Source organism: Ovis aries, chromosome 10 (assembly GCF_016772045.2).
Source record: "Ovis aries strain OAR_USU_Benz2616 breed Rambouillet chromosome 10, ARS-UI_Ramb_v3.0, whole genome shotgun sequence".
Taxonomy (NCBI): Eukaryota; Metazoa; Chordata; class Mammalia; order Artiodactyla; family Bovidae; genus Ovis; species Ovis aries.
In genome coordinates, this window is record NC_056063.1 from 74704383 (window position 1) to 74717592 (window position 13210).

At 43.6% G+C, this 13210-nt stretch overlaps 1 protein-coding gene across 7 annotated transcripts in view; it reads left to right on the forward strand.

Annotated features, from left to right (window-relative positions):
• Nucleotides 1-13210, forward strand: part of FARP1 (FERM, ARH/RhoGEF and pleckstrin domain protein 1) — a 307147-nt gene that overhangs the window by 215792 nt on the left and 78145 nt on the right. For all 7 annotated transcript variants that reach the window (XM_042255017.2, XM_042255016.1, XM_042255018.1 and 4 more), the window contains 2 exons: nucleotides 9837-9879; nucleotides 12582-12660. In XM_042255017.2, the coding sequence (XP_042110951.1) occupies nucleotides 9837-9879; nucleotides 12582-12660 (122 nt within the window). The remainder of the gene's footprint in view (nucleotides 1-9836; nucleotides 9880-12581; nucleotides 12661-13210) is intronic.

Genomic DNA, 13210 nt, shown 5'->3' on the forward strand with positions numbered 1-13210 from the left:
TATGTTCTAATAGTTATTGAATGAGTGGTATTAAAATCACCAACTATAATTGTGTTTTTGCCTCTTTCTCCTTGCAGTTTGACCAGTTTTTGTTTAATGTATTTTGAAATTCTGTTATTAAGCATATAAATACCTAAGATTTTATGTTCTCTTAATTCGTTGACTTCTCCACCATTAAATTAAGAAATTACCTTCTTTATTCTTGATGATATTCTTTAGTCTAATGTCTACTTTGATACTAATCTAACCATTTCAATTTTTTAAGAGTTCTTAATGTTAGCATAATGTGCTTTTTCCCCCCATCCTTTTGTGTTTAACTATGTGTGTCTTTGTATTAGCAGTGTGTTTCTTATAGTCCAGCATAGAGTGGATCTTGCCTTTTTATCAGATCTACTATCTTTGCTTGTAAATAGGTGTTTAAACCATTTACATTTACTCTTAACTATTGATATCGTGCAATGGGTCATCTTGCTATTTGTTTTCTGTTTCTTATCCCTCTTTGTTCCTTTTTCCCTGTCTACCTTTTGATTAATTGAATATTTTTATTTCATTTTACTTTATTTATTGGTTTATTAGTTACAGCTCTTTAACTTGTAACCTGAATGGTTGTGTTAGGGTTAATAATGTTCATCTTATCACAGCCTGTCTTCAAGTGATACTGGTTCATTTCACATAGCTCAGTGGTAAAGAATTCAGCTGCACTGCAGAAGACCTGGGTTCAGTCTCTGGGTTGGGAAGATCCCCTGGAGGAGGGCATGGCAAGCCACTCCAGTATTGTCGCCTGGAGAATCTCACGGACAGAGGAGCGTGATAGGCTACAGTCCATGGAGTTGCAAAGAGCTGGACATGACTGAAACAACTTAGCATGCCTGTGTTATGCTTCCGTTCTCTTTTGACCCTTTTGCTATTGTTAGTTTTTCTTTTACATGCGTTATGAAACCTGTATTACATTGTTTTTGTTTACCAGTTATATTTTTATTGAAGTATACTTGATTACCAGTCAGTTACCGTCTATGGAGCCTTAAATAATTTAAAAATTCTTAAAACGTATTAACCATGAAGTTGCCATTTTGGTGTTCCTCATTTCTTTGTGTAGATACAGATTTCTTATCTGATATTGTCTTTTTTCCTGCTTCCTTTAACATATCTTCTTATGTGGCTCTGCTGATAATAAATTCTCTGAGCTTTCATTGGAAATGGTTTTTATTTTGCTTTCCTTTCTGACAGGTGTATTTTGCTGAGTGTGAAATTCTAAGATTTCAGTATGTTGAAAAATCTTTCACCATTGCGTTTTCATCTGCATTGTTTCTGTCAGGAAAGCTAAAGTTGTGTTTATCTTTGCTCCCTTGTATGTAATATCTCTTTTCCTCTGGCTGATGTACAATTTTTTCTTTTTATCATTATTTTTGAATAATTTGATCATATAATAGCTTGTGCTTCCATACAGATTTTTTTCATGTTTCTGATGCTTGGGGTTTGCTTAGGTTCTTGGATCTGTAGGTTTATAGTTTCTATCAAATTTTGAAAACTTATGATCATTATGTCTTTAGTATTTTTTCATTTCTTTCCTCCTGCCCTGCCATCTCCTCTCCTTTGGGACTCCAGTTACATGGGTGTTAGGCTGCCCACAGGTATTCTGCAGTTCTCTGACACTCTGTTAATTTTCTGGTAGTTTTTCTTCCTGTTTCATTTTGCATGGCTTCTGTTGCTGGGTCAATCTCACTAGCATTTCTTGTGCCATGTCTCATCTTGAGCATGTGTGTGTTTATGTCACATTATGTATCTTCATCTCAAAGTTTAGTTTGATTCCTCTTAAAACCTTCCAGATCTCAACCTTGTGATCATGGAGAATACAGTCTTACTGTCTTCGTATCCTTTTTATTTTACTAATTTTAACATCTGTGTTCTTTCTAGATTGGATTGGATTGTTTTGGTTTTGTCCAATTATGTGTCATATTTTCCAGCTGCTTTGTATGCCTGGTGATTTTTTTTTTTAATTGGATATCAGATACTGTGAATTTTACTGTGTTGAGTGCTGGGTAATTTTGCATTCCTATGTATGTTACTGAGTTTGGGGAGGGAGGTGCGTGTAAGTTATTTGGAAATAATTTAGTTCTGTCAGAACTGGCTTTTAATTCTTGTTAGGTAGGACCGGTGTAGTGTGCAATCTGGGGTGAATTATTCCCTATTCCTTAGCGATGACCCTTCAGTGCTCTACCCAGTGTTCATGAATCAAGAGCGAATAGGTAGTATTCCTGGCCTTGTGTGAGCACCAAGCCTATTACCTCTAATCCTCCTGTGTTCTGTTTCTTAAATTTTTTGACGCCTCTTGGCTCCTTTCCACGTGAGCACACACTGATGAATCCTCTGCTGCTTCCTTGGTAACGCTCTGTCCTCTTCTGCGTGCTTCCTACTTTCCTGCAAACCCTGTCTGCTTTGATGCCTTGCATGCTCAGCCCCATCCCTTTGGCTCATGGAGTTTGCCAGGTTCTGCTGTATTTTCTCTCTGCACCATATCCTGAAGACGTGCTCAAGGCAGAGGCTGGTGTAGTCATCAGGGTCGTGATTCTAGTTTCTTGTTCCTTGAGGATGACTCAGTTTCTCACTGGTCTTCAGATCTTCAGATGTAATGTTTTTTGTTTTTTTTTTTTCTTTTTGTTGTTGGTGTTTCATGTAGGAAGATAAATCTAGTTCCTGTTACTCTGCTTTGATCAGAACTCTCTAAAAATTGATAGGTTTTTAAAAAGAAAGCTACATTTAATATCATCTATATATATAGCCATATATGAAAAGAAAGAAAGTTAGTCGCTCAGTCATGTCCAACTCTTTGCAACCCCATGGACTGTAGCCTGCCAGGCTCCTTTGTCCATGGAATTCTCCAGGCAAGAGTACTGGAGTGGGTTGCCATTTCCTTCTCCAGGGGATCTTCCCAACCCAGGAATTTAATCTGGGTCTCCTGCATTGCAGGCAGATTCTTGACCATTTGAGCCACCAATTAAAATCAATATGAAAAATTGCATTCAAGCAAACTATTACAAACAAAAATTCAAAGTAAAGTCATTTCTTATAGGAGCCAGCCTGCAGGAAGATTAATTTATTGCAGTGAGTTCTAGACACCGGATAATTTTTTGTGTCAGATTGTATCTGGTTCCTATATATCTTATAGTTGATGGTGAAATATTTCTGTTGTATGCAGCTTTGACATTAAGAAAAAGAAAGATGAACTTTTGAGTCTTTTTAGAGGAGCAGCATATTATGTTGCAGAAAAAGCACAGGTGTGGGGTCAGATGGATTTGAAGTCAAATCCCAGCTGTCTGACCTTGGACAACTTAAATAAGCTCTCTGAACTTGGCTTCCTTCGTGTGTAAAACCACCATTTTGTTGTGAATATTAAATGAAAGTGTATAAAGTACCTCTCCAATGCTTGGCACACAGAAATCATGAAATCACCTCTTGCCTGTCCTTCTGCCTAATCTCATGTTAAGTGACTTTTTTGCAGGGTTGAGGGGGTGCTGCACTGCACAATAGGGGGATCTTAGGGATCTTAGTTCCCTGACCAGGGATTGAATTTATGCCCCCTGCAGTGGAAGTGCAGAGTCTTAACCAATGGATTGCCAGGGAAGTTCCTAAGTGACTCTCTTTTCATAAGACCCTTTCTAAAAGTACCTCAAATATTTCAGTTGCCTACAAAACCCGCCTGAAATGCCTCTTACCAAACAATAGGGGAAAAAGATGTTTAGGAAAAGAACAAAAAGGCTTTGGGGACAGCGATTCATCTTGCTTTGCCTTTGAAACCTAGGCATTAAAGCATTTCTTCTCTAAGTGTATATCAGGGCAGAAAACACATGCCAAAAGGGGAAAGTAACATTAATAGGGGATCAAAGGAAAACAGGGAGGCTGGCTGAGATATAGGCAAGAAGAGCAAAATGGGGCTGAAAAGCTGGGTTGAAACTAAATTGTGGAACATAGGTATTGTGGGCTCTATTATGTCACCCCCGCCCCGCCGACAAATATGTATGTTGCAGCTCTGACACCCAGCACCTCAGAATGTGACTGTTCTCGAAGACAGGGCCTTTGGAGAGGTGATTGAGTTAAAATAAGGACGTTAGAGCGGGCCCTAGTCCAGTCTGAATGTGAAGTTGCTCAGTCGTGTCCATCTCTTCACGACCCCATGGGCTGTAGCCTACCAGGCTCCTCTGTCCATGGGATTTTCCAGGCAAGAGTACTGGAGTGGATTGCTATTTCCTTCTCCGAGTCCAGTCTGAACCGTATCAATTTTAAGAAGAGGAAGCTAGGAGATCCCTGGGAGACACTGGGCCCATGTGCACAGAGGGGGAGACTCGCTGAAGACACAGTCAGAAGGGGGTCATGCGCAAGTCAGTGAGAGAGCCCTCAGGGGTAGCCAGGCCTGGGGCACCTTCAGCCTCCAGAAGTGGGAGGAACTAGATCTGTTGTTTAAGCCGCTCCATCTGTGGCCCTTCGTGATGGTAGCCTGAGCTAACTCTCAACTTCCAGGCCTTCCAGGCCTAGTGGAGGAAGTTTTCTGTTTCCATGAGGTCTTCCTGAGCAGATGTGGCATTTCTGGAAGCCCATGCATCTTAACCACATCTCTTCTTAGGCTGAAGGAACAAGTGAGTTGTCTAGGAGGACCTGGTCTAGTTCACATACCTCCCTGTAGCCCTCTGTGTGGGCTTCCCTGATAGCTCAGCTGATAAAGAGTTAGCTGGCAATGCAGGAGACCCTGGTTCAGTTCCTGGGTTGGGAAGATCCCCTGGAGAAGTGTTAGGCTATCCACTCTAGTGGATATGGGCTAGTATTCATGGGCTTCCCTGGTGACTCAGACGATAAAGAATCCGCCTGCCATGCAGGAGACCTGGGTTCAATCCCTGGGTTGGGAAGATCTCCTAGAGGAAGGCATGGCAACCCACTCCAGTATTCTTGCCTGGAGAATCCCATGGACAGAGGAGCCTGGTGGGCTGTAGTCCATGGGGTCGCAAAGAGTCAGACACGGCTGAGCGACCCTGCACACCAGAGCCCTGTCTATATATCAAGCTTCAGTACTGTTAACTAGTCGAGCGGCAACCCTGTATTCCTTCTTGCTGCCTCCAGCTCATCCATTTAGAGTGTTTTGCATCCTCCATGGGCAAGGTGTTTTCTCTCAGCCCTGCAAATATCAATCTCATTGGTAAACAGAGGCTCTTTTAGGCCCAGTGTTCTCACCGAGGCCGGTTTAGCCGTGATGTCACCGAGGCCCTGGAGCATCATCGCTGTGGAGCTCTACCCAACAGGCTCATTTGGGCCAGTCTGATGTTCCCAGACCTCCATGTTCTAAAACCACATGCTCAGTTGGCTCAAATGGGTGCTTGTATTTGGTGCATTCCGCAGGAATGCCAAAAACAGAAGAGAGATGTTTCAAAACAATTCATAAAATTGGCAGCTACTGCGCCAGAGCATAGCTGTTGGGTCCTGAGCGGGTTTGCAGAAGTTCAGGCGGATTCTGCGACAGAGCCGATGATGGTGAATGAGCTCAGAGACATCAGAATGGGCCCTGAGGCATCCCCAGAGGCCACAAGAACACAGCCTGGCAGGCTTGTAAGTGGGCACTCAGCCGTCACGGGACACACTTCTAGAATTCTCCAGTTAATTCAATTCCAGCAAACACAGCTGTGTCAGTTTCTCCATTTGCCTGGATCCTCCAGCCCTCAGATGTTACAGGGGTAGACAGATGGCATCAGAGGAACTGTCTCATCTTCCCGACGCAGAAGTGGAGACAGACGTGTCCACCGTTAGACTTTCTGCTCCCTCCCCAATGCCCTGTGTTCTCAAGCTGTCTTTTCACACCATCTCAGATGTCTTAGGGTAGTGGTTATCCCTTCTTGCTCATAGTCTCAAACCCTCCCCTTTCCAGTCACAGCAGGTCTTTCCTTTGGGAGACAAGCAGTTAACAGTACCTTTATTTATGAAGCTAGAGTCTGTCATACAGAGGTGAAGTAAGTCAGAAAGAGAAAAGCGAATATCATATACTGACGCATAGACATGGAATCTAGAAAAATGGTCCTGATGGATCCGTTTGTAGAGCAGGAATAAAGACACAGACGTCGAAAATGGACTTGGGGACACAGAGAGGATGGAGAGAGGGGCGCAAATTGCGAGAGACGCGTTGGCATGTATACACAGCCATGTGTAAAATAGGCAGCTAATGGGAAGCTGCTGTATAATGCAGGGAACTCAGCTCAGCCAGGTGCTCCGTGATGACTGAGAGGGCGGGGGTGGGAGGGAAGTCCAAGAGCGAGGGGACATATGTGCATGTGAGTGTGTGTGCTTGTGTGTGTACGCATGTAGCTGATTCATGTTGTTGTACAGCAGAAGCTAACAACACTGTAACGCAATAAAGCAGCTATCCTCCCATTTTAAAAAATTAAAAATTTAAAAGACAGTACCTTTGTTTGATTCTTCTCTCACCTCCCCATTCCCAGTCTCTGGCTTCTTCCTTCACAGCCCAGCTTCTTGGAAAAACCTTTCATCCTTCCTGTCTCCTTGCTGTCCACCCGACTCTCAGACCCATCTCCAAGTCCACTGACCCACAGATCCTGTAGTTCCCGCCTTGTCTGATAGTCCAACAATTCTTGCTCTTCCTGCTTCTGGAAACACCGTGATCCCCTGCCTTCCGTGGCCCCACTCGCCCCTTTCCTTCCTTCTGTCCTCATCTGCTCCCGTTGGCCCTTCTCTGGTAGACGTGTCATCAGTGCCGATGCGTTTCATCCTCTGGGCTCCACGAGGCCGCCTTGTCCTCCTGGAGTCAGGCGTTGGGAGATCTCCCGTCCAGGCTTCTCTGAGTTTTGGGTGTGTGTGTCCCACTGCTCCCACGCTCTCTCTTCCTCATGAAATCCAAAGGCCCCTCCTAAAATGAAAGTGTCTAGAGCCCCTCCGTCCTGACCCTCTTGCAGCGCTGCCCGTCTCGGCATGGACCAGCCTCCATCCAGACGCCTACGGCAGACACCTCAGTGTCATTCTGGTTATTGTCTGCTGCTTGGCCACCTCATCTAGCCCATCAGTCAGTCCCACTGGATTTTACCTCTGAACATTTTTCTTGAGTCTGCCTTCTCCCCTCCGGATCCAAAACACCCTCGTTTTTTTCCTGCACGAATACAGCAGGCATCCTGCATCCATTCTGACCCCTCGGTCTGTTCTCACATTGCCAGACTAATCTTTTCAAAGTGTCGATCTGATTGTATCAGCCCTGTACTTACAGCGGTCTTCACCATGTTCTCAGGATAACAGTGAAGTCTGGCCCCTTCCTGTCCCACCAGCCTTGTTCTGCAGCCACGCTGGTCTCCCATCACGACGTTGAGCCATCTGGAAGGGTGTTTCTGCTACAGGTCTTCATAGCCTCTCCTCACCTCTCTCATCCCCTGCAGATCTCAGCACAATGTCACGTTCAGGCAAGCCCTCCTTCTGCCTCATCTCTACCTGAGTCAGACCTCTCTGTCCTGACGCTCAGAGTCAGCTGGGACTCCCCCTGGTTTCTTTAGTCTTCAGTTCAGTCGCTCAGTTGTGTCCGACTCTTTGCAGCCCCATAGACTGCAGCACGCCAGGCCTCCCTGTCCATCACCAGCTCCTGGAGTTCACTCAAACTCGTGTCCATTGAGTCGGTGATGCCACCCTACCATCTCATCTTCTTTCATCCCCTTCTCCTCCTGCCTTCAATCTTTCCCAGCATCAGGGTCTTTTCAAATGAGTCAGTTCTTCACATCAGCTGGCCAAAGTATTGGAGTTTCAGCTTCAGCATCAGTCCTTCCAATGAATATTCAGGACTGATTTCCTTAAGGATGGACTGGTTGAATCTCCTTGCTGTCCAAGGGACTCTCAAGAGTCTTCTCCAACACCACAGTTCAAAAGCATCAATTCTTCGATGCTCACACATCCATACGTGACTACTGGAAAAGCCATAGCCTTGACTAGATGGACCTCTGTCGGCAAAGTGCTTTTGTCGTAGGTATTTCTTTACTTTTCTTGGGAAGGTTTTGGTTCCTGTCTTTCTCACTAGACCCTACTCTCCATGAAGCAGGGACCATGACTGGTCTCTTATCATTGCATTCCCAGAACCCAGCAGAAGGACACAGTGGTGTGTTGTTGAATGAATAAATGAGTTTGAAGAACAGGGTTCGAATCCCAACAACCCTGGGCAGCCGTGCTCCAAATCTCAATTTCTTCATCTATCAGTGAGGATTTTTTGCCATCTTTTAAGATTCTTGAGAGGAAAATAATACACCTCACAAGACCCTTGTTTTGATTGGTTATTCTCTCTCATTTAAGGTTGGGTCTTATGAGTGTGACAGTGGGGATGATCCTAAGGCAATTTAACGCCTTTATTTTTTTTCTCACGTAACGGAGTGGTTGGGGATGGGGAGTGGAGAAATGAGAATTTCATTAGGAAAACATATTCATTTGAAAAGGTGATGGGGAAGATTAACCTGAATAAGTAAACACTTAAATTTTTACTTTTTTCATTATGAGAATTCCGATGATCATTGAAGGTAATATGGGTAATATAGAAAGGCAGAAGAAAAGAGGAAATAACCCATTTTCTCACCTCTGAAACAGTTTCCCGCACTCTCAAATATTCATCAAAAGTCAAGTTACTGGATGAAAGAGTATCTTTGTGAATACTTTTCAGGCTTTAGATAATCATTCCCTAATTGGTCTCCAGAAACATAGTACCGATTCATGCATCTACCAATAAAGTAAGGCAGTGTTCATTTCCTGGCACCCTTGCCAACTTCAGGTTTATAAAATACATACATGCACTGCATACAAGCACATCTAGTTGTATATTTAGTGGGTGGAAATGATAGTGAAATGATATTGCACTTATAGTGCAAATTACTTCTAAACTTAGACATTTTCATGTGAGCGATTGGCATTTTTTTGTCATCAGTTACCCTGTTATTCTTTGCATGGTTTTCTTTAGGAGTGTTTCTCTTTTTTGTATTTGCTTATAAAACCCCCTCTTCCATTAAGCCCATTAACCTTGTTTTTATCATATATGCAAATATGAGCTTCAGTAGAACCCTTTCACAGGATCGCAAATTCAAGAATCAACTTACACTGTATTATGGAGGGCAACTGGTTTCCCTCTCTCTCTTTAAAATTTTGCTGTTGAGATTGCATGCTCAGGAGACTGTGTGTGAAAAGAGTCTGGACTTTGAAGTTGGACAGACCTATTTCAGTCCTAGCCCTGACACACTCTCTAGCTGAGGGCCTGGGATATTTATTGAACCCCTGCAAGTCTCAGATTTCTCTCCTGAGTAACAGGAATCCTCTGGCCTTGCTTTGAGAGGTAGATAGCTTATGGATGGTGTCTGGTGCAGAGGTGTGTTCTATAAATGCTCCCTTTCTATACCCCTCAAAGCTGTGCTGTTCTGTAGATGCGTCTACATACATAAATTTTGTTTCACTAAAGACTGTGTGTGTATTTTACTCCATTTATAGCCAGACATGCAATGATGCATTAATGTTTACTGAATAAAACTGTGAACTGTGATAAAAGTACCAGTGAGAATAAAAACTTCTTAGTGAGCCATGTGAACTATTTGCGTCTAGGAGAGATTTTGATTTTCAAGCTCAGGGGTACTCTTAGCAAATTTGGGTCTGTTCTATAAATGTGGGAGACAATATAAGTTACAGCATTCTAGAGAAAAGGAAAAAAAAAGCACAGGCAGCCTCAAACCCTCAAAATTATTTTGATTTTGAACAGCTCCTAGTGAAGTCTCAAAATACTTGTAAGCCTCATCTTTGAGAATTTGTGTCTCAGTGTCTTCTTTCTTCCTTTGTAGGTGTGGCTGGATCTCTTAAAACCTATTGTCAAGCAGATTAGAAGTAAGTATGCGCCCCTCCTGTTTAACAGTGATGTCAGATATAAGCCTTGTCTAGACGTCCACTGCCCTGCAGACGAGTAGCCCTGGAGCCACCTCTTCTGTTTTTGCCTTACAATTGTGCTTTGTCATCTGCTAATTTACGTGCTATTCAAATGCATCTTCTGCAATTTTAATACATAACAATTTGGTAATCAGAACCTTGCCTGGAAAAGTCAAATGTCATTTTGATTAATGATTGAAGCAGGCTGTTAAGGCCCAGAGCAGTTGAGCTGGTCTCTGTCTGTGCTTGTGTTCCTTATTGTCACTTTTGCAGAGGGAGGTGGAAGTATTTATTCAAAAAATTGCCGTTAGGATTTCTATGCTGCCTTTTCAAAGCCTGTGAAATTACAGTGCAAGTGGTATTGCGGCGGGGGGGGGGGGGGGAAGAGGAGGGGAATAGGTGCCCCCAAATGTGTCTGTCTGAATGGTAAGCAAAACAGAGGAGGTCTGGCCTGCATTTAAACAGAGTTGTCAAAGAAAAGGTTAAGGAGGGTCTGGGAGATACGTTAGAAAAAGACACACTTGGATTTCCCCTTCCTCTTATTGTGCAGCAGCGCCAAACTGCTCTCCCCTCCCTCTGATTGGAGGGGTCAGGTTCAGAGACAGCTCTGTTCTCCAGTTCATCCCACATGGTGCCTCACTGCAGCCAGACACCAGGCAAGAGTCTGAGGATGGTACCCAGGCCGCATGCCTTTAGTTGAGCATGAAACACGCAGTACCTCGTGGGGTCGGTTTTATGTCTGATTAAGAAACCCCACCAGGCCACTTACAGCAATTTATGTGAGTGTAATAAACAGGCGCACTGTGTTAAATGGGCCCTTATGCAATTGAAATTGGTGTTGATCTTCTGTCGTTGAAATTAAGCAATTATTAATGCAGAAAACAAAACAGCCATTGTTCAGCATTTCTTGGGCAGCTGGCCAGGGACTAAGTGTGCAGGACACATGGCTGAGAAAAGCCCCCAGGCCTGAAGGCTGGAGGGAGCGTATCATCTCGAATGATGACATTTGTCCCTGATGGGAACCCAAGATGGGACCTGCAAATGGTGGAAATGGATGTCAGAGCCGGGACCGCGGCTGTGGCTTGGGTCCGCACCTGAGCAGAGGTGCAGTTTTCCAGCTCTGTGGGTTGTGACTCGCCTCGTGTGACAAGGCTGTCGTTCTCCGTTTAGTACCAGCATCTGCCTAGCCTCGGGTTGTCTAAGGATCCAAGTAGCCTCGTTTAAATCCCCATTTGTGACAATTGCTGTGCGGAATTAGCTAGACATTCCTGTCTCTCCCATTTTGTTCTTGTTCTTCCGTGAGCTGGAATTGTAATAAATTTCAATTTCTGTTAATTTGGGGAGTGGTTAGCGGAAAGGAGCCTGGCTGCTCTTGGCTTCAGTGCTCATGGGCCTTGTTTTCCTTCCGTTTTGTACAAATCACTTAACATCACCTTATGATACATCATTTTAGTTTTCTTTATATTTGAATGTGTTATCATAGAAACGATAGCACAACATCTATTTTTTGTGATAGTGAAAAGTGGATCAGAAAGACGTTTTCTGCTTTTATACCACTGCTGTTAAGATTTGGATTTCATCATAATACCTTATATTTTATAGAACATAAACTTATTGCTGTTATTCTAAATGTCAGAACCTGTAAGATTGCTTTTGCATTGTGGCTTATACAGCAAAATAAACTCTGACTCAGGTGACAAATGGTTATTTTATCATCGATTTGATATTCTAATTCTGTGAAATTCCCTATCTCATTCCCAGTCTCACCCTGCCCACCCCCTTCCAGACCTGCTACTTAATTTTGTTGGGCATTATTAATAAAACGGTATACCGGACACTTAACAAAGGCTTGGACCAACAGCAATGAGTACATTAGTTGCTGTGGCTTGGAGACAGAAATAATGAATTACATAACTGATCTACCTTTTCATTATGTTTTCCTTAAGCTGTCTAAAGCCTATATTTGGGCTAATGTGCATGCATGCTAAGTTGCTTCAGTCGTGTCCCACTCTTTGTGACCCCATGGACTGTAGCCTGTCAGGCTCCTCTGTCCGTGGGATTCCACAGGCAAGAATACTGGAGTGGGTTGCCATGCCCTCCTCGAGGGGATCTTCCTGACCCGGGGATCAAACCTGTGTCTCCTGCACTGGCAGGTGGATTCTTTACCACTGGTGCCATTTGGGAACATGTCTGCTTTAAAATCTGGATATAGTTTAATTCTCCAGAGGAAAAGGTCTGATGCCTCAGTGTAATACCCTTGTCACAGTATTTTTACAAAACAGGTATCTGGACTTCCTTGGCAGCCCAGTGGTTGAAAATCCACACTTCCGATGCAGTGGGCCTGGGTTCAGTCCTGGTCAGGGAACTGAAATGCCACATGCCATGAGGTTTTTTGTTTTGGGGTTTTTTTTTTTAATTTAAAATAATTTAAAAAATTTTTTTAATTAAAAAAAGAGCTGTTTGTCTCCCCACAATGTGAAAATATGAATAATAACCAAACTTAACCAACTAATTAAGTGACTTGCATGTCGGCAGAACTCCTGTTAGCAGCTTGGAATGAGACTCACTATTAGGTGTATAATATCGCCTCTTGTGTCTTTTTCTTTAATGGCATTTGCAAGATAAATCCGTAAATGCTTTGCTGCTTTTTTCCCCCTTTTTAGGGCCGAAGCATGTTGTCGTCAAGTTTGTGGTGAAATTCTTTCCACCTGACCACACTCAACTCCAAGAAGAACTCACAAGGTTAGTGGTTTGGAAACGGGGTGTTTGTTGCTGTGGGTGCCGCAGAGAGAGAGAGTGAATGTTACAAGTCGACTGATGAAACACTATGATGATGTTGCCTTGACCAGCGTGTACTCTCTGCCAGACAGTTTAACCTTCCTCTCTCCCAGTTGTGTTTACAAGCGTGGGAAGAAAGAAAGTACCACGGTCTCCCTGCAGGCTGATCTCTTAAAAGCTGTGCTATGAAGTATCTGAGCCTGTAATCTGTTACTGTCATATTTCTCCCTCTTCTGTCTGTCACATCACAAGGCAGTTTTGGGAAATGAATCTCTTCTGTGGAGCCAAGACGTAAACTCAGAGTTTCTGTCTGTTGCTGCGGCTGCCGAATGGCTGTGAACTGTCCGTTTCTTCGAAAGCATAGCCTAGCCCTGCCCTTGCTGTGTGGCCAGCTAGTTACTTAATCCCCCTGCACTTCTGTTCATTGCCATGTCAATGTGCCTGCAACACTTGCTTTGCCAGGGTTGTTTTAAGGATAAGTGCTCATATACACAGAGCGCCTGGAACCCAGTAT